The 26,382-nt window shown below is 39.1% G+C and overlaps 2 protein-coding genes across 3 annotated transcripts; both read left to right on the top strand.

Annotated features, from left to right (window-relative positions):
• The first annotated feature begins 1,914 nt into the window (after positions 1–1,914).
• slc35c1 (solute carrier family 35 member C1) lies at positions 1,915–7,502 on the top strand. 2 transcript variants are annotated; one of them, XM_073465288.1, is made up of 3 exons: positions 1,915–1,996; positions 3,209–3,720; positions 4,830–7,502. In XM_073465288.1, exons 2-3 carry the CDS (start codon positions 3,240–3,242, stop codon positions 5,408–5,410), a joined length of 1,062 nt encoding a protein of 353 aa, XP_073321389.1. In that variant the 5' UTR covers positions 1,915–1,996; positions 3,209–3,239; the 3' UTR covers positions 5,411–7,502. The 2 variants fall into 2 exon arrangements, with proteins under 2 accessions (XP_073321389.1, XP_073321388.1); XM_073465287.1 differs by lacking the exon at positions 1,915–1,996 and having other exon boundaries at positions 3,092–3,720.
• A 6,425-nt stretch (positions 7,503–13,927) lies between these two features.
• Positions 13,928–22,115, top strand: pamr1a (peptidase domain containing associated with muscle regeneration 1a). Its single transcript, XM_073463821.1, has 10 exons — positions 13,928–14,081; positions 14,325–14,450; positions 16,394–16,508; positions 16,796–17,007; positions 17,975–18,187; positions 18,295–18,489; positions 18,924–18,990; positions 19,106–19,362; positions 20,582–20,922; positions 21,543–22,115. Exons 1-10 carry the CDS (start codon positions 13,952–13,954, stop codon positions 22,113–22,115), a joined length of 2,229 nt encoding a protein of 742 aa, XP_073319922.1. The 5' UTR covers positions 13,928–13,951.
• Positions 22,116–26,382: the final 4,267 nt, after the last annotated feature.

The following is a 26,382-nucleotide window of genomic DNA, read 5'->3' as shown; positions in this document are numbered from 1 at the left end:
TGCTGCAGATGACCAAGGGCTGTTTCTCTGGGCAAGTGAAAAGGGCCCTGAATGAGAAAAGATCAGTGGTGGTGGTGGTGTTTCTGTGGTGTTTCACTTTGCTCTTCAAAACACTATTTCCCACTATGTATTGTTTCATTCACTTCTAAAATAAAGAAAAACTCTGCTGATCGGTGCAATGGAACTACATAATGTGTTTGCACCAGCACCAGGTGTTAGTCATGAATTCATAATCCTGCAGGCAGCCACATAACCATCATTGAGTATTTGCTGCCACCTACTGTCTGGAGGCTTTAGTACAGTAAAATATATTAATGAGGCTGCTGCCTGTGTAAAATGATCATTTATAGAGAAAACACACAAGGAGAAATCTGTGTTGTTATGATTGTATAAACAAGGATACATCTATATTTAATATTTTAGTGGGAAATTGTTTTGAAAAGTAACTTGGATGTTTTGAATTGGTAAAAGGTGTCATTGTTTAGTCGACATCTTGTGACAGATGATGGGTTAATTAAAGCAAATGACAGATGGTGCAGCAGAAGTCATGTTGCCTCAGAACCACCGTCCTCCACACTCAAAAAAAAAAAAAAAAATCAATCAAAACTACGCCCAATGCAAACAACATTCCCAGTTTCAAACATCTTCTTACCGTATTTAAAATATAACCTTTATGTTGATGGTCAATGAGAATATATATATATATATATGTATATATATGTATATATGTATATTCACAAAGAACAGTTTTGTGGGATAACACATATGAGGATTCATCTTTGCAGGAGTTTGGATTATTACCTAAAATAAAATCAAAACCTGTTACAACTGGACAAAAACATAAATACAATAACAATGAGTTCGCAATGAGCAAAAAAAGAGAAAATCTTTACTTAAATAGTTAAACAAAACAAAATTAAACCACACTACGCTGTTTTTTATTTGAAACGCATTCCTGTGTGTTTTTCACACTACATTTCAAAGGCACACACCACCGTTTATGATGTCCACACCTATTCCGGTTCTATGCTGTTTCTAAGCATAGTTTGCTGTGAGGCGTGGCATTTCCTTTTACCCAGTTTCATAGAAGAGATTCTGGATTTCACAAAAACATTCCTGTCTTTGATGAGCTGGAGTGCAATCTGAGATCATCAGGTACTTCCTTACAGAGTAATCATCTAAAAAAAAGTTAGCAATCTCAGTAGTGGTTTTCCAACCTTGCTGTGTTATATTACACTATGTTGTCATGCACTTGTTGAAACAAACCATCTCTGACATATACTGTCCTCTGATAGGGCAACTTGTCTGCACCAGGAAAAACAGGTCCTACTTGCAGAGTCACCTGAGCTGAAGGGACAGCGAAGCAAGAAAGATCAGATGCTCCCGAGGACATTCACGCTCTGTGCTGGATCAAATACAGAGAAATCTCAGACAACTTGAGGTAGCTATGAAAACCTTTTTAACAATGAATCATTTATCCGATGAAGAAGAAATGTCATTGCAGGCTAGTTGTTTTCTGGCAGTTGATATAAAAAAGTAAATACAAATACTATGGTGTGCTGTGTAAAAGGATGGGAAATGCTAAAGTTAAGCTTGCAATGTACTTCAAGCTGAGACATCTCGGAAATTAATCTATATTTTGACTGATGAGAGCTCAAAATGTTTTTTTGTTTTTTTTTGAACAACCACTATTTTGATCCGTGAAAACGGTTCTTCCGGGACACTGTCTCTTTAAGACAACGTGTTCAGATGAGGAAGTAGTCACACTCAATGACACTTCCGGCTTATGTGTCCGCCTTCGACATAAAAGTGAGCATTTTGGGGGGGCGGGGGGTTAGTTGTCAAAACTCACCTAATGAAAGACATTTTTGACAAGAATTGCTGTCACAATAATGGTGAAATGATACCGGAATATGCGTCCTGTAACTGTAGTCACCAAGAGAAGGAGATCTAGCCACTCTGAGCAGTGTAAAACAGACAGAAACGGATCGACAAGGTACGAGTTTTGACCACAACCACTTCAACACCATTTGTTACTAATAAAATGCTGCTCACCTCTGGATCTAAGAATTTGAGAGTTGCAAGAGCAAGTGTCCGGATGTTAACAAGCACTAAACACCAGGGTATTGTTAGCCATGCTAGCTTCATTTACAAATAAACTGAAGCATGTTCACACTCAGGTAGACATCCTGTTCACACTCGGTAGGCTGGAAAGAGCGAAAAGTTGTCCCTCCTCTGCAAGTTTATTTGTCTTATAATAATTTAGATTTTACACTTATATAATATAATATTTCTTGACTAACAACATTTTTTTAATTTATTTATTTTATTTGGACATTGATAGGCCTATTTGATATTTAACACATCTATTGATAAATGCAGTTTGAACAAATTTTGAATTAGGATCCCTAAATGTGATAGGCTACATACATAATTTAGATTCTTATTTTAGTGTCAAAATGCAAAACCATGATTCATTTTGCATGCATGCCCTCTTTTCTTCTTTGTGCCTAAATGTTATAGCGTTTAAGTGCAGAACAGCAGGAGTTGACTCATTTTTGGTGCAATAACTCTCCTCAGTGTATAGTCTCTTTCACTATAGGCTAAATAATAGAATTAGACTTAAAATAGAGAACAGTTGTATTCTTTAATATAAGATAACAGATCTATGTAGTAATGTAATGATAATAAACTCTATTTGTATAGCACTTTTCAAAACAAAGTTACAAGTTGTTTACATGGTTGAACCAGTGTTTAAATATTGCAGGGCTGCAATGTGCCAAAAAGAGTCAGACAATCAAAATAAAACAACAATTAAAATGATAGAAATTACACTAATATAAGATAAAAATACAAATAAAATAATGAAGCATAAATTGGAAATATAATGTGTTTTTCAAAAGAAGTGACTCTGTATACTTCTGATCTTTTATATGAATGAGACGTTACATTCAGCTGTGGAAATACTTTTGTTACTACTTCGTGCAAACTTTGTTTTTAGTCGGTCTCACGTTTGTGGAGATGAGCTTTTATTGTGAAACAATTAGACCGGAAGTGGCATTGTTATTGCCGCTGGCGGAACTCGGCCGTCATGTTTGTATCGTGTAGTAAGTAATATGTAGCACTGCTGGTCTGTAGCTACATATTAGCTTTTGTACGCCTCTGACTTTGACCCGGGTTGTTCCTCCTTGTCTTTAATCATGAACAGGACACAGCTGAAGCGGTCCGGTATCTTGAGGATGGCTCTGGGTGGCACGGAGTCGATGGAGCAGGACGGACATGGAGAGACTTTTATATTCCGAGCTGTGAGGATAGCAGCTGTGGTCGCCCTGTACTGGTTCGTCTCAATAACAATGGTGTTCCTTAATAATTACCTGCTGGACAACCGGGACCTGGACGCGCCGTTGTTCGTCACTTTCTACCAGTGCTTGGTGACTGTCGGACTGTGCTGGGTCTTGCAGCTGCTGTCCAGATTCTGCCCGGGAGTCATCGACTTCCCGTCGGTCTCATTCGACTTGAAGACGTCCCGGGAGGTGTTGCCTCTGTCCATCGTGTTCATCTGCATGATCACCTTCAACAACCTGTGCCTGAAATATGTCGGAGTGGCCTTCTACACGGTCGGTCGGTCGCTCAGCACAGTTTTCAATGTGCTGTCCACCTACATCATCCTGAAACAGACCACATCATACCGAGCTTTAATGTGCTGTGGGGTCATATTAGGTATGTCAACTTTCCTTCTTCCTGTTTGTGGGTCAGAGCTGCACTTTTATAGTACTTCATAATGCCAGACATTAACCTATATCCTCATGCACTCAAAGTATGTGGACACCAGAGCATCACACCCAACACCTCTCTCTTTACAATGGACCTGGCCTTTATGCATGTGGATATTGTCATGATGAGACAGGAACGAGCCTTTAAAGACAGATATTAAGTTTGTGATAGGATTCAAACTTGCAGCGTCTGCAATGTGTATATTGCACTTGTCTGTATTTCAATGAAATTTCAATTTATTTTGCAGCCCTAGTTGGAAGCATGGTTTTGTCTCAAATGCAACCACCAATTTTACATAATAGAGTTTGTTTACAGGGCTTGGGGAGTACTACTGCACACGTGAAAGAAGTAGTATGAAACCTTTTGTGGCTCCAGAAGAACCTGCATGTAACCTGATATATTTCATCCAGTGGCTAAGTTGCATTGTGGGTAATGTAGGTGTCAGGTTTTAAAAAGCATTGTACTCAAGTAACACTGTTGGACTCTTTATGGACAGCTTGAAAACAAATGATCAAAATCAATACCTCAGAACAAGAGATATCACCTTTTTTATTCCACACATTCTTCCTCCTTTTCAAAACCTGACACCCACATTACCCACTATCAGATTAATACAGCTTCATCTTGAGCCACAAAAGGCTTCATACTACCTTTTCACATATGTAGTAGTACTTCCCAAGACTTGTAAACACGCTTGAATATGTAAAATAAGTGGAGTTACCCTTTAAGATGTCCCTTAATCAGCGCTAAGGGGCCCAAATCATGAAAAACAAACCCAAAAGTACACAAACATTTCAGCTATTGACCTCTTCAAAACCTAATTGGTGCATAGAAATCACAACAGGAAATAAATAAACCAAACTCAGAACAAGTTGTATCATTTTCTAAACTTTAATTTGATATGTTGTGGAGCCATGACAGAAGTTCTGTGAATACAGCTGAAAATGACAGCCTGATGTGTTCATCATACTGTCGTACTGACTCAACATTTAGCTCGCAAATTAAAAAAAGTAAACTTGGCTGCTCCTGCATTAAAAATACTTCATGCTTCTCAGGTGGTTTCTGGCTTGGTGTGGACCAGGAAGGCATTGCAGGGTCCCTCTCTTTGACTGGCGTCTTTTTTGGGGTGATTGCCAGCGCTTGTGTCGCTCTGAACGCCATCTACACCAAGAAGGTGATGCCAGCAGTAGACGGAAACATCTGGAGACTCTCCTTCTACAACAACATTAACGCCTGCGTCCTCTTTGTCCCGCTCATTATTATTTTTGGAGAGCTGAATAGTCTCGTCAACTTCAACCGCCTCACTGACCTCGGCTTTTGGGGCATGATGACACTCGGAGGAGTGTTTGGTTTTGCCATTGGCTACGTCACCGGCCTCCAGATCAAGTTTACCAGCCCGCTCACACACAATGTCTCCGGGACTGCAAAGGCCTGTGCGCAGACTGTTATTGCTGTCATGTTCTACTCCTCCAGTAAGAGCATGCTGTGGTGGACCAGTAACATAATGGTTCTTTTTGGCTCGTCAGCCTATACTTGGGTCAAAAGTCTAGAAATGAAGAAGGTTCCTCCCAAAGACCCTCAGGACTCAGCCAAGGAAAAACTGCTGCCAGGGGAGAAAGGCAGCATGAGCGTTTAACCATTGTTACCAGTGTGGGAAACCTTCAGCTTTTATCAGAATCATGTGAGAATGTGAAATAATGTAACATTAAGGATATTATTGTTTAGGGATAGAAGTGATACATGGAATCAGTGATTTTGGTTTGGTATAGTAGTCTCGTGGTTTTATACAATTTTACTTAAGACTTGAATAAGTTTGTATATATATATATTTATTTAAAGCTATTCATATTCATTTGGGGCCTTTTTACAATTATTTTTAAAAAGATATAAGTAAGAAATATAATAATGTGTCTTTTATGGTGAAAGTGAAGGATCAAATCATGTTTTTATTCAAGGGTATGATTTCTCAGATTGAGGGTATGGTGTCATAGCAGAATAGGGTAAGCTTTTTACAGCTACATGCCATTTTTATGAATGTGTTTCACTATCTTGTTAATGTTTTTATTGCTGCGTTCCAGACAACTCAGAACTCTTTTATTTCTGCCCTAAAAAAGCAGCGTTGCCCCTGAAATTTAACAGTTTATTAACAATTGAGGTGATTGCAATTTCATCTTGCTTGTTTTTTTTTAAATGAACCTTCAGTCCTTTTTCCGGTCATTTGCATAAAGTGTTTGGAAATCAAATTTAAATGTGTCATTGGGTGCACCTAAATTAGGTGCTGGTGCTCCACACCCAGTGTAAACAATTAATCTGAAGCACTGCACAGTCTGTGCTCCTACTTGTAAACTCGGGGCAAATCCATCTACCCAGGGAGCACACAAAGGGAGGTGGTGGGATGTATTGGAATATTTAGATTTGTTTCCAAATAAATATTTTTTTCCTCCTCTAGTTCATATAGGAGGGTTCAATTGTGTGTACACTCACCAAAGTTCTGGTCATCCAAGTTTTTTGTTAACTTTTGGCGATGTGCACCAGGAACGCTTGGAGGTCGGAAGTTGGAAATTTCAACTAGGAAATTACGATCTCCGACTTTGACTGGAACGCAGCATAATGATCTGGCATGTCTGCTTTCTTAAATATGAACAAGGCCGGACCAGCCGGATCTGTAATATCCTGCTTTTTATGGCGGATACAACAGGCGAGGTAATCTAATACCTCGTGTCAGTTGGACTGGCATTGAAATAGGCTTTTATCTCCAAAGAAAACATCCATCAGCATTTTGAACCGTTGCAGTCATAAACTTTAACATTGTTTTCATTACAGCACATCACGTTTCTGACTCAGATGTAAAGTCAGCGCAGGCAATTATGTAAGGTCTCGGAAAATATATTTGCATTTCAGAGCAAAAGTGGGGCAGACGGAAAGGGACCTCTGTGAGAATTACTTATAGGGCTCTCAGGTTTCACATCTCGTTCGTCGTGACACATTTAAATGCGTCAGTGTCTTTACACGTCACAGCAGATTGCACCACAACTGAGATCTTTGTTTGCACTCGTCATTCACTGTTCATTTCTGGTGTGACATATCAGGTACCCGTTTAACAGCCTGAAAATGTTTTTGTGAACCATAGTTTGTTTTCAAAACCAGCTTTTTGACATGTTTGTAAATCATTGTGACATTTCAGTTGAAAAGAATCTCAGCCGGGTCACTTATTCGAAGGTCCAGTGTGAAGGATATAGTGGCATCTATCCGTGTTTTGAAAATTACAAACCCTCCCAGGCTCAGGAGGACCAGCTCCCTCTGTAGCGTGTTATAGACAGATCCTAAGGAAACAGCAACACAGTGATTCATAGTTTCAGCTGATTGTACACTACTGAAAGTACAATTATGAATATTATATTCCATTTCTGCCAATAGATCCCCCTAATTCCCACACACTGGACCTTTGAAAGAACATTGAAGATGGTGTATAATTCAGATAATTTCATTTTTTTTCCTATTAAAAGGGAACAATGTGCTTTCACTGGGTATTTGTATTTATGTGTGATATTTTGGCACACTTGTCAAATAAAATATGTATAGTTTTTTATACATATTTTGTATATCTGCATTATCTAAATGCATCTTAAATTTAGGGATTAGACATTTCTTATCAACAATATACTGTATCTCCAAATGTTGTTAACATGTTATTAGATAAGAACAAGAATAAATTTAGTAAAGTCTGAGCTTTGAATGATTATCTGTCTTATACTTTTGTGGAGAAAATTTAAAGCAATCAATCAATCAATCTTTATTTGTATAGCACCAATTCACAACAGTCATCTCTCAGGACTAGACCATACTCCAGTAATCCAGTTTAACTGCCTTATGTCCGTGCTCATCCGTGATGTGTGTGAGAAGTTAATGAACCTGGTGGTCACGTGTGTTTTTGGCCCATTGAAGCAAGACATTGACACACACCGGTGTTGCATGTGGGCCTCAAAAGGTCAATACTGTATCTGCTTCAAGTGTAAAATCATGGAGTATCTCCACACAGGCCACTGCATTACATTTGTCAAAGGGACCAATGCTTGTCACATGGAGCAGTTGATGTACAGTAGAGGTGATGTTTAATATGAAGGCCGAAGAATACAGAGAGCCATCATAATTCAGAGCATTAAGTAAGTTGATAATCCATAGTTTCATCCAAAATGAAAATTTTCGTAGTCCACAAAACATTTCTGGAGCTTCACAGCAAAACAGTGTTGCAGCTTTCTCCTCAACAACTGAAGTAGATGGAGACTTGTTTTAAAACGTCAAAAACAACCAAAGAAAAAATGGCTCCATACAGGTCGTCCAGCACAATCTAAGTTTCCAGAAGCACGAGATCCCAAATTGATTTGAAAGGACATTATTTACACCCATGATGCACCGTTGAGGTTGTGCACCCACATCAGACAGTGTGTGTGCTAACACTTTTAGCTTGGCAGCTACAGTGAAGATTTCAGCTTAAAAACGGGGGTGTAAATAAACACTGTTTTGCAGTGACGCTCCAGAAATGTTTTGTGGACATTTAAATATTCAGCTAATGTATAATTATAGTTGATCATTGTAGTGTGTCTTGGATTTGTATAAATCCACATGCCTGCTGGCAAAGACACTCACAAGTGCATGTCGTGACTGCTGCAAAGCTCACCGCTATTTATCTTCATCATTTTTTGCTATTTCTGGGGCCTCATTTGAGGTGTTAAGATGTGTTTCAGTGAGAGGTCCCCTTGGCACTACTGACACAGGACAATACGATGCGAGTAGCTTGGTTATTGTCAACATCGGATGGAGGTGAAGAGGGTCAGTGGATGTTGGAGCAGAGCTGGATGAGAGTCTCTGGGCTCCAAATGGAATATTTCTATGAGCAACAGGGGGGATAAAAAATAGCTGACAGAGCACCATGGGTAATTACACGAACCAAAAAACACTGGTCTCTGATGTCGAGAACTCATTTCAACAGTCAAGTTGGCCTTGTGACACCGATGAAAGTTTTATAACTGTGTCATAATGTGGAATACATAATCCTCCCTCCACTCATCTCTCTGTCTCTCTCATGTCTGGTCGGGTCAGGTTCAACATGACAGGACGAGGCAAAATCTTCAATAATGATTGACAGTTCAAAGGCTGCGAGAATCTTAAGCAGTCACTCATGTTTCTTTATATGTGTCAGCTCAGAGTGGTGGTCAGAATGTGGCTGTCACTTGATGTTTATGTCACAGATAATTACCACTTGGATGTTTTCAGAAAAAATTGTGACCACAGACTCCCCCCGCTGTGTGTTGGAACACTTTCTCAATATGCAATGAAGTTGTATACTTTATGTTTTAAAGATCCCTGTTAGTTATATTGTTTCAAATAATTCAATGTCCTCAGCTTTGTGATGAATTATATTTCACAATATAAGTATGTATTTGTTTCCCTTGGCTGGATCCAATACAATAAACTACAGATGTGGAAAGAACACCCTAAGAAGGTGACGCAGATTCCATGACATCCAAGCTCTTCAGATTAAATTACAATTGATATGTAACATGATGTTTGTCAATTTGAAAGATCGTTTTGCAAGCCAACAAAGCCACAGTGACCTATATCGTCCCGCTCAATATACACCAACATGGTACAGAAAAAGTATTTAAAAAGGTGAAGATCACAATAAATCTGGCCACATTGACAGTTGAAAGGGGAGTGAGTCAGTTTTGTGAGCTACGACATCACTTACTTGACCATTGGCTGTGTAGTCTTTGTAATAACATATTAGGTTTCACAGCCTTAGAATATTTTAAATTGACACACATCATATGTGTAAATCATGGCACAATTCAAACTGGATCAAAACATTATTTGTTTTCTTGCCATTCACTACCATACATATTTTTTCTGAAATAAGGTCTCATGGTGATCCACCAGAAGTGGAGGGACTTCTATAGGCCAAAGTTGTGTGACCACAATTTTTACCTTACCATGTATTCCTAAGTGGGATTCAAAGTGTAATTTTATTTTGTCAGCCAGTCTATATGATACTGCCATATGATCAAGGTAAAATATAATTTATGTTGCCTTGTGGGGCTCATGTTTATCAAAATATAGTGTATATAGTAGAGAGACAGCATGGAAGCATCATAATTATTTCTAAACTTATACCAATGGAAATACCAACACATGTGACAGTAATTACAGCTTTCATTTGCTTTGACACATCTGTATTTTTCACCTGTTTTTCCCCCACTCCTCCTGCATATTTGCTCACACTCAGTAAAGCTGCACCAATTTTCCCTCTAGCTTCCCTGCACCAAAGGGCAAAGGCCTGCAGGTGAAGACAAGCTTGTGAAGAGAATTCACACATTTAGCCCACTTAGATCCGATTTTTTCAACAAAAATGTAACTAAAACCAGGAGAATGAATATTGACCCTTTTGTTGTTTCACATCTGCTAAATGTGTATATAGGCAATTCTATCCTAATATTTCAGCCTTAGTAACATAGTATGGTTCAATTATGCTATGGGCTATGTCACCATCAATGTATAGTTGGGATCTTCTGCCCTCTAGTGGTCACATTTATTTGAAACACATAAGTCTGAGTGAAGCCTTTGGCAACAGACACTTTTCACAGCACAGGTGGAAGTTATAACACTAATGATGGCTGCATTGCATTTAGGTGACCTAGTTCCAGGGCTCAGGTATTGTGATTAATTAGTCATTGACATGGGTCACTGTAAAACTTAATAGAATGCAGCCATCATTGTTGTATTGGTCACACCTGCTATGACGTGTCAAAATGTCTGCCGTGGAAACGGTCTATTGCTCAAGGTCTGGGGTGCATCAACAAGATATCTTGTCACTGTATCTCCACATCGTCAATGTTTCATGAGCCAATAAGAACAGCCCAACTTGTGACTATACAGTTTTTCAGGTAATCCAATAGGTAGATTGTTCATTTAGAGGGTGAGGCAGAAGAAATATCTCAGATAGAGTTAACTTTTAATATACCAAAAATAATCAAACCAACGAGGCCGAAAGCACGTTTGCTGTGAACGCCAAAATGATCTCAATCATCTTGTTTAAAGTAGTAATGCCAGTTTGTAATAGTCCTTAGAAACAGCAAACAACAGCTGATGTCATGCAGTGTTATCAGTCTCAATCTGTCTGCTTACAATCTGCTGTAATGGAATAGATGATAACAGATATCGAAACACAGACATTTTCTAAGTGAAAGCTTAGGTAATGGAAAAGCGACCTCGGTCATGCAATGGGCCGTGACGCACCTGTCAGCCTCATTGCTCCTGGCAGTTCTGTGGAGACTGACATCATAAACATTTCACAGGCAGGACATCTGGTATCTGTCTGCCAGGACGTTGTGAAATTGTCACGTCAGACATGACAGCTGGTGTATGATAAAGCGTCTGTAAACACATTTGGCTTGATGCACCTGCAGATATGTTTTTTTATCATGTGATATTTTTAAGTGTGTTTGGACAAAAACAGTGATGTTGTATATCTAACTTGCAGCTTCAGAGAGATTCACTTCTGTTGTTTCCTTGAAACCTCACTCAGTAAAGTGACAGATGGGACTTTTTTTTCTTCATCACTCCTCACTGTTTTCCTCATTAGCATGTCTTTATTCCCTCAAATGCACTTTCCACTCCCTTTGCCAGCAAGCATTTTTCCCCTGTTACTGTTCAGCACGCAGCAGTCATTCTGAACTCTCAACGACAGCAGAGGAACGGGAACCAGTTGCAGACCTTGCACTGGTTTGAGCTGAACAAAGCAAATACAGGCTTTCACGAATTAAAACATCATGGGAGGAATGAGTTAAGAATTTTGGTCCGTTATGGTGAGATGGGGGAATTCATCATCCAGAGCTACGTCATATTTCTGAGCAGACAGGAGGATCTTGAGATAACACTGAGTTAGTGCAACTTTCTTGGAACGTCTCTGGAAGTTTACTGCTGTGATCTTGGCAGCCAACATGCTCACTTTCCACACTCTTCCGGACCCCAAACTCTGCTGCCTCCTCCTAAATCTCTGTTTCTGTGTAACAGCTTGGCCACGTGGTAAGTTAAACACATTTATTGCAGTTTTAATTGGTTGTTGTTCCCTTAATATTGGAGAGTCTTTACATTGCATGGCTTCTCATTTGTGAAAATGTTACTAACTTTGAATCAAAAATAAGCCTGGTGGCTTACTGCTGACTAACTGTGGAATTATTTCATGACGATGAGTCACATTTGCTGCTCGGACTCGTTTCAATACATGCTACAGACTTTATGTGCCTCAGCTTCTCCTGGCATGGCCTGTATAGAGTCACTTCCCTTGCCAGGTTATATTAATCACTAGTCACATTAGTGAGGTTTCAATATCTGTGAGACTTTAACATTTCATTTAGCACAGAAATCCATAACTATTGATGGAAACAATTAACCTGTGATGATGACAATTGGCTGTAGCTCCTTGTGAGCTACACTTCCCACTGCTCTGTTTGGATGTTCATTGTGTCTGAGAGAACAAGAAATGGTTTTGGGACATATTTTAACCTGTCTCTGCATCCTAAGCTGTTCAGCATTGGGCTCAAGGTATACTTTGGCTGCTTAAGGTCTCAGATTTGGTTCACAAACTGTATACAGTCTATTGAGTTTTAGCTTGATAGCATTATCTGCCAAGACCGATTTTACACCCCAGCAGTTTGTGCAGCCATCAGATATGATGTACACGTGTTGTGCAAGGAAGTACGGAGGGACTGAGGGGCAAGTGAGGAAATGTTTTTTTCTGGTGATCTATTTTATCATTGGAAAATGGTTCATTGGATTTCTCTCCTGTGTTTATGACTTGAGAACTAGTGGGAAAAAAGTGTTGCCAGGATAATCTTTCCAATTTCCTTTTTTTTTCCATCAGTGAAAAGAAAAAAAACAGAAAAAAGCATGTTCCAGATTTTTTTTTTTTTTCATTTATGAAACTGAGTAGAAAAAAAAAGATTCAGGAGAAAAGAAATTCATGTGTGAAACCGGGTGAAACATTTTTTCTTCATAAGGAAGTCTGATCTGTATCAAACTTATTATAATTTTGTTTTTCATCAGTTATTAGTTATTATGAGTGATTTTTTGTTTTTCATTTTTTATTTTTCAGTTCAGTTTAGTTGTTTTACTATTGTGTTTGCTTATTTCACTTAAACTGTTTTTTTAACTTAATTTAATTTTAGCTTTTGTTAGTTTCATGTTTATTTTAGATTTTTATATAATATGGTGGATATTTGTCAACCGCAATATTTAAGATGTTCAGAAACGGTAATGCAACAAAAACACAACACTTTGTGAAGGTAATTGACTCACAGTCATGTCGACATCCCAGTCCCAATAAACTCCTGCCTCCTCGTGCTTGTTGTCTTGACAAATTTGACTAAATAGACAAAGACTAAAACTAAAGTCATTTCCAGTATATCTATATTTTATTTAAGTTTTGTAAGAACACAATGTTGTTTAGTTTTTGTTATTTTTTGTTTTATTACGATGGTCTAGTTTTTATTGGTATTTTGGTTAAGTAAAATACTTTTTACACCTATTTATTTTTACTATAATAACCTTGATCTTCATCATCAAATAACAGGAAAATAAAGGGACAATACACCACATTTAGAGCTAAATATAAATATATGCTTAAAGGTGCATTACGTAAGAATTTTTCTTGAAAACATTGAGAAATTCACTAAAATCATCAATAGAATGTGAATAATGTGATTACATATTCATCCTGTGTTGCAATTATATATATATATATATATATATATATATATATATATATATATATATATATATATATATATATATATATATATATACACTAACCAGCTAGTCCCGACCAGTGCCGGTCTAAAGCTCTGTGCAAGTGGTAGAGACACCGACACTCAGTTAGCAGCAGTTAGCGGTTACTCAAGTGATATGATGCCCCCTATTTGTTTTGAATTCAATGGGCGATCAGTTCTAACCTAATGCACCTTTAACTCCTCCACTAATCTTTCCACCATCTTACAGCCTTAAAACATTCATAAATATCAGAAGTGAGGGGTTTCAGTACATGCATTTTGATGCCACTGTCCTTTGTTTTGGTCCCACACCTCCAGCAGAGGACAACTGCCCGAGCTCTAAGTGGAACGTCATGTGTCGTCCATGTTGTGAGTATCACCTGATCCAATGTCGGTGTCCCTCGAAAGGGTCGAGGGTAGGCTACACCGTTCCCTGCTGCCGCAACGCTCTGGATCAGTGTGACCCCTGTATCATTCATCCAGGTACACTCTCATTCTTGCTTTTAGATTTTTTCTTCTGTAATATTCTTTGAAGTGCCTTTTTATTACTCAGTTCCTCCTCCTTTTTTTTTTTTATAAGCAGCTGCTGCTTTTAGAGACATAAAATACCTCTGATGATGATAATATATGTTGATGCTCAATCCATCCAGAGTCATTATGGGTTTGTATCCGTCAGTGACTATTTGACTCAGAAAATTACTTTCTATTTTTTTTTGTCCTTGCCAGGCTGCAGTCTGTTTGAGAACTGTAAAATCTGCCACAACGGAACATGGAAAGCCAATGACGACTTCTTTGTTAATGGAAAGTATTGTACGGAGTGTCGTCAAGGCTGGAGTGGTGGAGACTGTAGAAGTGAGTAAGAAGCTGTATCGCTATAGGCCTTATCTCACCCTCATCTCAATGCTGACATGAGAAAACAAGGATCACGCAGTGCAGAAGTATTTAGTTGTGAAGAACTGAGCAGTCTGACTCTTTGGGTGTATGCTTGAGTTTCTCTGCCATTGAGATTTTCTTTTCAGATTACATTTGTCAGTATGCAAGATCCTTAGGTAAATGCAGCCACTGATAAGTGACTCATTCAACAAAGACTGAGAGCTCTTGAAGACTGACATAATGTGACAGCTTAAAATAACCTCGTGTTTTGTAAAGCTTTAAAGTCTTTGTACATATTTGCAGCATTTGTGAACTGTTTTCTTTTGAGTAATTATCCACATTATATACAGTATATACATTATTTAACCAGGTTAAAGCCTCATTGAGATTAAAACCCATAAGGAAATGTAATATATGACATATATGCACCTATATCAAGAGTGATGCTGCCATATGTGTTACCTACCAGGTAATATATGATCTCTCTGTATATGTAAAGATTTAATTTTATAATACCCATAGTAAAATATGTGTATGTACATATATTAAAAGAATACATATATGATGAATTATTCATATATACATATATACACAATATTCAGTTTGTATATCACATATTTATACAAATACATATGTGTTATATGTATAAATAATTGTATATGTGACAAAATACCCAAATATGTAATTTACATACATAAACATACATATTTGTATGGGCTGGACATATATGTCAATATTTGAAACACACTACAAACGAGTCAGCACAATCTTTTAAAATTGACTTAAACTCTAACTCTAGAGACCAACATGTGTGGAATACTGTCAGAGCACAGATCATATTGATCTTGGCTTTTACACATGTATGTACACAGGTAAAAAGCAACCAGCCCAAGTAGAGACTTAGATATGAAAACAAACGAGTGTGAAAGTCTGTGGACATACAGAGACGGCCATTTAGCAGCCGCATACAGAGTACAGTGGTTTCACAGCCAGTAATACAACAGTGTCCAACTTCTAATCAGGTGAATTCAAAAAGAGCAGACCACCAGGATTCAGTAAAGTAAGGAAATATAATCCATCACCCACAGTATCTATGACTGTGAGAAAATAACTTTTTTTCAGATTTCCGAAATTTGTAGTACATCTTGTGGACACTTGGTGGCGATAACGCTTCTTTGTTAGGTGTCAGCCATGCTACAATCCACTGCTAATAATCTAGCTGTAGTTCATGTTCACTCATGATTAAAATATTGATCAGTTACTGTGTATGAGCCTGTTGTTTGTCTTCTGAAAACATTATTATCAGCAAGGCTCTGCAGCAGCAACGCCCAGATGATTCAAATCAGATTTGTACTGTAACGCCCAGGGTGACGTTATGCTTTTAATAGAGGAGGAGAGCAACAAAGTTTACTTGCTTACTCTTATTACATTTTTGCCATTCTTTATCTTTACATGGCCTCAAGGAAAATTACAGCTTGGATGCCATTCTGTCATTTACTGTAAGTTGGGCGTACACAAGGGAAGGTGTGGAGCCTTGTGAAACATCTGTCGTCCTATACAACCTGTTTAGAGTCTCTATAGGTCCCAAAAATATTCTAAAGGCCTAAAACCTAACTCAAACCCTGGTTCCTTTTAGCAGTGAGAACTGGCATTAATACGTAGGATTTTCAGTATCTTGTGTTGGTCTTTAATTCCTGTGAAAAACACAGGTCATGTCAGTGTGATATGATGATATTTATAATCATGGTTATTGAAGTGGCAGGCTGGTACCTGTAATCTCTTTTTTGTAAAATTATCTGCCCTCTTACACAGCATGTCACATAACTGGTCCTGCTTTCGACGGTAAAAATGTTCAGTGCTGCTGTGATAAACACACATCTGATGAGAATGAGTGAAAGTAATCGCAGTTCTCTTGTGGGTAGCGTGTGGAGGCGTCATTCAGCGGGCTCAGGGTCACATAGCCCTGGAGAGTTACCCAACAAATGCACAATGTGAATGGACGGTGCAAGTGGAGAGGGGCAGCAGAATGGAGTTGAGGTGGGTCACCGATTTCAAAGCTTTCATGTGAATGGACTTAATGGAAAGTGGTCAATGTCTGAAAGAGAAAAAAAAGTGGTCAGTCTGTATGTGTAAAGGCTCCGCATGTGATGTTATTAAAGTCACTTCAGGTGATAAAAAGTGAGAAAAGTGATCCAGAGATATTACTGACAGCCCTGCATCATAGAACATCTTTATGACCTTCTGCACCTTGAGGACTGATGTTGAATCTTTTGAATTGGACTGAAAAATCAGTTTAATAAAACCTCTCTTTGGTTCTGCTGCAGGTTTTCACTGCTCAGTCTGGAGTCAGACCATAACTGTCGTTATGACTATGTGGAGGTGCGAGACGGCGACACTCTGAACTCCCCTGTGATCGGCCGGTTTTGCGGGGATCAGCTGCCTCGGCCAATAAAAAGTTCTGGGAACGTGCTGCACATCCTGTTCACCTCAGATGGCTACAACAACTTCGATGGCTTCGTTCTTACTTTTCAAGAGAGTTCAGGCAGGTACAACCATTGTTGGTAATTCAGTCCATAGCGGTTCACTTGGACTACGTTGTATAATAATGTATTATAATTTATTTTCCCCACACATTCCTCTGATGCATTGTACAAGGTGGAATCCACATAAAACCATTAAGAAGTGTTATATATTCTTGTACATGATAAACTGCAGGTATTCACTACAGATACATGTATCATTAATACGTGATACAGAGAATACGCTGATGTCCCTTCATGCATGCACCTCTCTTTGTACGCACCATTTGCTCCTAGACCTTTATCCTTTAGTCTGCTGTGTGTGTGCAGCCTCCTATACTACAAGGCAGTCAAGTGTGATGGACCGTCAGCAACACAGATTTGTCATATTCATCCCTCTCCATTTGACCTCTTTGAAGCTAATTATGCATCTAACTTGCATCCGATCTATCTCACTGAACATAAGAGCATTAGCAGAGCGTATACTTGGCTAACGTGTATTCTGGTGATTGGATTGGGGGTCCCCCAGGGCGGTGTCTGAGGGCCATTACTCTTTCTACAACATACAATAATGATTCAAAATCAGCCTGATGTGATCTCTTTCTTTATCATCCCAAAGATGATGAAGTTTTAGTCAAAAATATAGAAAAGTTTTGAAAACTGGCTTTCATTTAAGGATAACGAAGGCCAATCCTTTGGCAGAGCACAAGGAAGTATAAGTACTCTTATAAGTACTCTTATTTATTGGGAATTCGTTTTTAGTTTATAGCTTTAATGTGAGGCTATGATGTAATCAAATTCTAAGCTTAATTTCTAAAAGTTTTGGTTAGAAAAATGTTTTACCTACCACAGCGGTATTTCCGAACAGCAACACAAAATCACAAACAAGGGCACAATGAGAGGAGTAAATTTAAAACTTGGATTTAGTTAATCTGTTGGTTCAGTTGGAGTTTGTCTTTCATTTATCACCAGATTTCTCCACAGTTTCACCCAACAAGAATCCAGTGTGTGCACCCCCAGACAAACTGGTGAATGGATATTTGAAGCTTGTATATGGCCCCAAAGAGAAGCTTGTATCTGTAGACTACCGGTGCCATCCACCTTTCACACTGAACGGCCCCCGGCAGAGGATCTGTCTGCCAAATGGCACGTGGAGTGGCACAGTTTCCACATGTGTTAAAGGTAAATTTTCACCAGGTGGCTTTTGGTCTCCATTTCTGGTGTTTGTACAGAGTAAAACCACATACAGTGCATTTATTGGGGGGAATTTGTGCCTTTTTCCTTTCAAACACATACTCACACAGGCCAAACAAGCAGAGGCCGGTGTTCCCCTCCAACCAAATTGCTCAATGGTTACCACAGACCAGCTCCTGACACAGCTGGAGGTGCAGAGACAATTGAGTTTTTCTGCAAAAAGTCCTACATTCTGAGTGGAAACCACCAGATTACCTGCCTCTCTAATGGATCCTGGAGTAGCAGACCGCCAAAGTGTGTGAGAGGTAGCTGTTTTTTAAAAAATACATTAGGGTTGGGAACACACTGTTAGACTTACAAACTAACCTATTTTTCTACCGTATTACTATGTGAGGTAGGCACAAAATGTTTCCGACATAGAGTAAATCTTACTATTTGTTTATCTGACACCCAAATTTACGTGGAAATGTACAAATCCTGACATGTGAAAATGGAACAGTTTAGGATTTGGAGCACTGTGATGAGTGTGTAGTAAACAAGGTCATTTGTATCAGTAATGGTTTGGAATTTTTCTTTATAATTAATGTTTGTCCCTTATAGTTTCTGCATATTGTTCCGATTTGCACTGAATAACTTACCCTCACTATTATTCATGTTGCTGAAGTCTGTTTCTGCAATTGTGGCTGAAAAAAATTGATTCTCCTGCACTAATTGTCACCTGCTTGATTTGCCTTTACAGCATGTCGAGAGCCCAAAGTGTCTGAACTTGTGCGACAAAGTGTTGTGAAGCCACATCTGATATCCAGGTAGGCACTAAGACACTGTATCCATTCATAATGTCTGAAATGAAAAACAGTATTCCCACATCAAGTGAAGCGCTGATAGGGGCCTATAAAGCCAAAACTTCTGTCTTTTCCACAGAGAGAGTCCAGACCAAAGGCTCTCATCCAGGTACAACGTGCACGATTTGTTGTCAGCTGGTTTTATTCCACTTACGTTGGATAAACAGTCAAAAAAAGACAACCCTGTCCTCGTGGAGCTTCCTCGTGGCTTTCACCCAGTCTACACGAGCATTGAGTACAAGTGTGCCTCACCGTTCTACCACCACACGGGAAGCTCCCGACGCACCTGTCTGAAGACTGGCAGGTGGAGCGGACGCCATGTTTCCTGCTCACCAGGTGAGAGCAGCAGCTGTAAAGATTTAGCCAACAGAAATGTATGGTTAAAGGAAGGCTATGTTAGATTAAAAAATATTGTTCCTGTAATAATTGCTGAATTTACTCACATCATTACTCAATTCAACACACATGTGTGATTTGCTGCTAAAAACCATGTCTCAGTCTGGTTTGACCAATAACTTATGGTGGCTAATGATAGCAAACGCTTGTATACTTTGGAAAGAAATGTTAATTAACATAAAATTTCAGATTAGAAGTGTGAAAGTTAAGTCTTGATCATGGAGATGGTAGCTTGAGTAGTAGACCAAAATATCTAGTTATTTTTTTATCTTTAAAATTAACCACCATCCTGCAATTCCCCCCTGTAGCCACAGTGGCCGCTGTTGAGCAAAGGTTACAGAGGTTCACTCTGAAGTACATTTTCAACATTACGGAAAATGTCGGACTTATTGTCTTTGTTACAGAGTTACAAGATTGATACAGCTCTTAAAGGTCCAATTTGTAAAAAAAAAAAAAAAAAAAGATTTTTAGTTGAGTCTTTGGAATGGCAGTCGACCTGATCTACAATCCTAAAGCGTCAGTATTTGACGAGTTGAGAATGAGATTCAAAAATCAACTCTCTTAAAAAATTACACCTTTATGTCTGCATGATAACTATAAAGGTATAGAGCCAGCAGCCAATTAGCTTAGCTTAATTTAGCATTACGACTGGAAACAGGGAGAAACAGCTAGCCTTACTGTGTCCAAAACTAATCTTCTCATCTAACTCTTTAACAAAAGCTCAAACTATTCCTTTCAAAGCCCCCATTATAACCCCAGTTTTCACCTATTCTTCATGATTAGTTTCAAGACTATGAGGTCGTGTGCAGATTGACATATCTTTGATCTTCCTATTAGTTTTGGTGCACCTGTTTGGAACAATGTATGCCTACAATTCATATTTCTGAAGTTTGATGAACTCCTGAAATTGCAGCATAGCTCCAACCAACCTCAACCTGAGCAGAAGTCTGATTAACCGGCCTCAGTAGAAACACCTGCGTCTGTGTGTGCAGGGCCTTTAAGTGTCTCAGATCTTTTTCCATGAAAAGAAAAAGGCAGAAGAATTATGTTTACCCGAGTATTACCTTGAGTTTTAAACCAATATTGTGCATGCATTTTTGGTGCCAGTTTGTCATTTTTAACACACTCTTTCCACCTCTCTGTTCCAACCATCCAACAGTTTGTGGCAAATTTGACACTTTCAGCCTGCACAACCTCACAGACAGTCAGTGGCCGTGGCACGCAGCCATCTTTATCCGCTCACCTCCTGATCGTACTGCCAGCACCCACAGGCCACGTGGAATGAGTATGTCTATCCAGCAGGGGGCCTCAGAGGAGTCCACATTCTGGTACCTGGCCTGCAGCGGGGCTCTGCTCACACAGCGTAGCGTCCTGGTGGCAGCTCAGTGTGTCGTAGACAAGGACACGCAGCAGACCCTTCACCCAGCACAAGTGAAGGTTGTCATAGGCGCGCAGTACCAGACATCCAAGGATCGGCTGAAAAGACTGCACCACCTCAGGGTAAAACACAGTCTGCTTGTCAGAGAAAATCCATCTGATTTTTTATGTTTTGCCCTATGAGTTCGTAGAAAGCTCAAATCTTTTCCCATGGAGATGTTTGAAGATTCCACATCATAAAATATAATAATCATGTCATTTCACCGCAAGCATGGATCTTTGGAACTGATATTTAGACATATTTTCATGCCATGGTTAAAAAGATGGCATATTACCAAAAACCTTGCTCATCATAGCCTTTACCATAGTTGTAGATCATTTTATTTTCAGGTCAGACAGTGTACCAAGTTTACCACGACTGCAAACAACAGATGCAGTGATATCGTATTAAACAAGCAAGGAATCTTCATTAAATAGATATAATCCTCTGGATAGGTTTTTGTTTGTAAATGGTAAAGAAAGAAATCCGTTGGCAGTTAGATGTGCACCTAAAGCTTAAAGGATACAACTGTATTTGATTTGGATCTGAATTATTTGCACATCTTGACGCATACTATCTGATCGGGACAGATATTCCCAAAACAACAAATCTTGGCAGCTTCTTGGTGGAATCAGGCTTTCTCAGGTACTCTTAACTTCCAATTTTCATCCATTTATATTTTATCCCTTCTCTCTTTCTGCAGGTTTCAGACGTTATAGTCCATCCAAATTTTCACTCTGCACCGGACTCAGATGTGGCTGTACTCAAGCTAACAGACAAGGCCAAGATTAGTGAGCGTGTGTTGCCAGTGTGTCTACCCAAAGTGCAGGGAGGAGAAGTGACAGCGCAGGAGGCTTACACTGCGAGGTGGATCTTACCAAACGATTACAGGCGTCTGAGTCATTACACTCCCTTGAGCCAGACAAAACTTGTTGAGTTGGGTGATGTTTCGCAATGTGAAAGAGAATTTGCTCAAGGAGGAGCACATACCACAATGATCAGTGACAATACACTGTGTGTCATCAGGAAGCCGACCAGTCTTCAAAGCCCTTGCCCCAGTGTTGTTCCAGGCATCACAGCTTTGCCAGCTGTGTTTTCATCCACGAGTGGTGTCTTGTCGGGTCACGAAGAGGCTCCAGAAGCCTCCATCACAGGCTGGCAGCTTCTTGGTTTAGAGAGTTTCAGCTCTGAGGAAAATAACTGCCAACAGCAGACTCACACAGTTCAGACACGAATCGGCAACTTTCGAGACTGGATAGAGAAAAACATGAAGTAGATTTTTTTATTTTTTTATTTTTATCCAATATCAGCAACTTAGATTTTAAATCGTAGTTTATTTCCTGTTTTGTAAACCTCAAAGTTGGTCAAAATGGTGGAGGTGGAACAGACAGTGCAAACACACCATTCGCTGTGATTATTTTGTCCTCCTATCTGTGTCAATATCATGTGAGGCGAGAGCTGTTTCCCTGGAACTCTACTTCTATGTGTGCTTATGTTGTTCTGTATTTGAGCCACCTCCACTTCAAACAACGATAAGATACACACCCACATCATCATACCCATGATGTTTGAATGTTACCTTGTGTTTGTGAGCTGTATTTTTCAGAATAAAATTTTGGTGATAACGATTGCTCCTTAAAAAATAAAAACTGTAGTTGCCATTTGGAGTCTTTAATGCCAAATGTATCAGTGTCTTCGCCCAGCTGGAGGAATATAACATTACTAACAAGAATGAAATCAGTAAGTGTTCTTTACTGATAAGTTCACCCAAAAATGAAAAGTCAGTCATTATCAACTCACCCTCATGCCAATGGAAAGTAGGATGACATTTTGTTGTCTATAAAATGTTTCTGGACCTTCACAAGAAAACAGCGCTGCTAAACAACTTAAGTAGATGGGGACTTGTTTCAAAACGATGAAAAACGGTGGATAAAGAATACAAAATGGCTCCATACACCTCGCTCAGCATAATTCAAGTCTCCAGAAGCCCAAAAATTGATTTCAAAAGACAAAAGATTTCAGCAATAAAAAAGGATGTAAATAACATCTTTTCAAATCAATTTGGGATCTTTGCACTTCCAGAAACTTGGATTACCCAAGACAAGTCTGCAGCTACTTTAATATTTTGGGAGCACGGGGTGAGTGGAAAAAGACTGAATTTTCACTTTTGGGTGAAGTTATCCTTTAACTTTACTGATTTTCTCCAAGCTTTGTGCTTCGAGCTGTTTCTAGATCCATGCTTAAAACGGTCATCATGATATAACATAATATAATATAATATAATATAATATAATGTAATGTAATGTAATGTAATGTAATGTAATATAATATAATATAATATGCTAAAGGCTTAAACTTTACACCCAAGAGCCAGTTTCAAATCTAAAAGGTGCTTTATAGCTGATTCCCTGTCCCCATCCTACAGCTCCAGCTCTCTATCCTGCTTAAGTGTCCTTGAGCAAGTCACTGACTCCCTGCCAGCTCCAAGTCTCTGACCTCTGACTATCCTGGAGATAAACATTCTCCAAGGATAAGTCATTATCTGAAAAGTAAGACACTCGTGTGCTAATATGGATACGTTTATTTTCTGTTAAATTGAGATAAGGACATTTAATATTCAGTTTGTGGGCACAGTTTCAATTCCAAACAAAAAATGTGCACATTTTATTTGTCTATTAAGAAGCACTACTTTTCAAACAACCTGTCACTTAAAATACAATGAGAGATCATTTCCCTTATTTGCGTGCATTTCCAAGAATTGCATGTGTGCATGTGCATGTCAGTACACCTTGTTTATCCGTCTCAGTAAATATGCACGCTACCTGTGTGTCTGTGGTGTCTTCGCATGTGAGGTTATGCATTCGTGAGTTTCTCTGCAGACTCTCCAACATGTGCTGTCATTGAGGAACACACTGAGAGGATTTGCTAAACTTAGCTCTTACTCCTGAGACGCAGACACCCGCTGTGCTCTCTGCGGCTTTGTGCAGGACACCTTTTAAGCCCGACCAATTAAACAATGAGTAGCTCAGTAGTCTGTCTCTGCAACTTGCAGACTGAATTACCAGAAAAAAAGCAAACGGATGATTTTATTTCTACAATAAAAAAAAAAAAATGACTAGAAAATGCATTATACTGCAACTGTGAGCTAATTAGCAACTCCACTGGACATCTAAAAATTATAGAAGCACATGAGTAAACACATGCAAATGTTAGCAACCCATTGTACATTCAAATGTATTCACAACCTTTTCGAATTTTTGCATTTGAGTTGCCATTATGGACCTGGGCCTCCATGTTATGCTCGAGCAGAGGTCTCCATCTTACTCTATGATGTCATGATGCTAAAAATGCCGTGAAAGTCTGCTAATCTATTACTCTTTAACTGAGAGAACACCCCACCCACACACCTGGGAGGAGGTACTGACCTGTCATCTCAAATCCCCAACCCCCCACCCCTGTCTGAGCATCAGTGTGCACACTGTGCATGTGCAGGGTGCTTGTTTAGGTTTCAAGGGGGAGGTGTGAGGATTTCTATACCTTAGTGTAGGAGAGGAGGAGGAAGCTGCCACAATACCTGTAAGATTGCTCTCCAAAAACTCTGCAAATCTTAATGCTGCTTTGATTCTACGCAATTAACGTTTATCGGGACCGCCCATAAAGTTGAAGAATGCAAGACTTCCACAGGTGAGCACTTTTCATTTAAGGGTACTATAGGTGGATAATTAGTCTCCTTTCCTAAAGAGAACATCTGTTTGAATTAAATTAATGAATTAAAAATGTAAAGGAGATAAGTTTTGCATGTGATCCAAATTATTTCCCTCAAGGTGACCCAGGGTTCATCTTCTCTAGTAGCATTCAGCACGCTGAAGATGATTGCTTAGTCGGAAGTATATTGTAATATTTAGCTATTAGGATTGTAACAATGTTTGTGCCGAGAGCCGATTCTAACCTGAATGTAATGGTTGATGCAGTGTTTTGTTGTATTCCCTCTCCTGCTCCTGAGTGAATGACTCATTGTAGGTCAACTCAGGATACTGGCAAAATGCCCACCAGTATAACCATCGGTGAACAGAGTCTTTAAATAAGCTGTGTTGGGCTTTATCCACCTAAAATGCTACAAACACACAGACTGTTAGCGAATTAAAAGATTAATGACTTCATCTCAGGACAGGAACAAGTCAACTTGTGCATTTTATGGAAGTGACAGTTTCTTAAAGCAATGCAAAACTGCTGGCCTTGGGCCACATGTGCATCATTAGAGATATGCTGTTCTGTGAGATTCACTCCCACCACAATCCTCAATTGGAGACAAGGCTGCATGAGGATGAAGTTCAAAAGAATAGCCCGAGGGGTTACACTGTAAATTCTGAGTAAAATTAACTAGATGGGTTGCACATCAGACAGTTTCTTCTTTTTTATGCATCCTGTTGGGAACTTGACTACAGACATAATCACATCTTCTTTTGACAATATATAAATGCAACAGTGCATTTTGCACATGTCACCTTGTGACACTGTCCTCAGTGTACTTTAACTGTTCTGACTGCAGAGGGTCACAGTCTCTCGATACCATACATGGACACCTGTACTGTAGCATCCGCTCTTCAACTCTTCAAATAATAATTATTATTTTGCAAAGAGCACCCTCACAGTCTCTTATTCTTAGTCCAGGAAAAAATATATATACTATACTTTCACAAAATCAGAAGGCAGTCCTGTAAAATATTGTATTTGAAGAAGGGCCCCTGCTACTCACTTGTACATCAAAGAAACTTTGAAGCATCTCGTCAGTGAGAGGCCCTGAGGGCTCGCTGGAGGCCCTGAGATGAAAAATATCAATGCTCCTTCACTAAAATGACATGTTGTCCCTGTTCAGCATGATGTCCATATGTTATCAAAAGTTATTTTAACAAATATAGGAACTCATTTAAGTCTTTCCTATACAATATTTGTAAATGGTCATTCTGTCTTATTGCCTTGTTGATCAAAAATAAATGAAAAACTCTCTTCTGCACCGGCAATTCTGAAGAACGAATAGAGCCGATCATTGAGTCTCTTTCACACGTCATCCAGTAGCAACGCTTTGGTTGGCAGCTCATCAAAAACCACCAACCCAATGTGTCTTTATTCGACAACCAGTGAATGACACACAATAATCAACTGTCTCCAGAATTGCAGACTGAACCTTCAGCCCATTCGCCAGAATAAAATGTTGGCAGTTAATGTTTCTGCAAACCACTGATATGTTCAAATTTGTATTTGCCTACATTGTCGGGAGGAGGAAGGGATGGTGGTGGAGTTACAGCTTGACGAGAAGTCTGCCAAGCCAATGACTGCAGGTTGGAAGATGCCGTTTAAACATTTTTAAGCGTGACGACGCTGGTAATTTTTAAGGAGACCTCGAGATAATTTCCAGCCGTGTTTGTGGTAACAAAACCATTTATTTTAAGCCAGACCATGATTTGACTATTCCTAACCCTAACCCAACCCAATCACCAGAAAAAACACTGCAAACCACTGATATGATGAAACTTTGTTGCAAC

This window comes from Pagrus major, chromosome 4, assembly GCF_040436345.1.
Source record: "Pagrus major chromosome 4, Pma_NU_1.0".
Lineage (NCBI taxonomy): Eukaryota > Metazoa > Chordata > Actinopteri > Spariformes > Sparidae > Pagrus > Pagrus major.
This window is presented reverse-complemented; position numbering and strand designations above follow the sequence as displayed.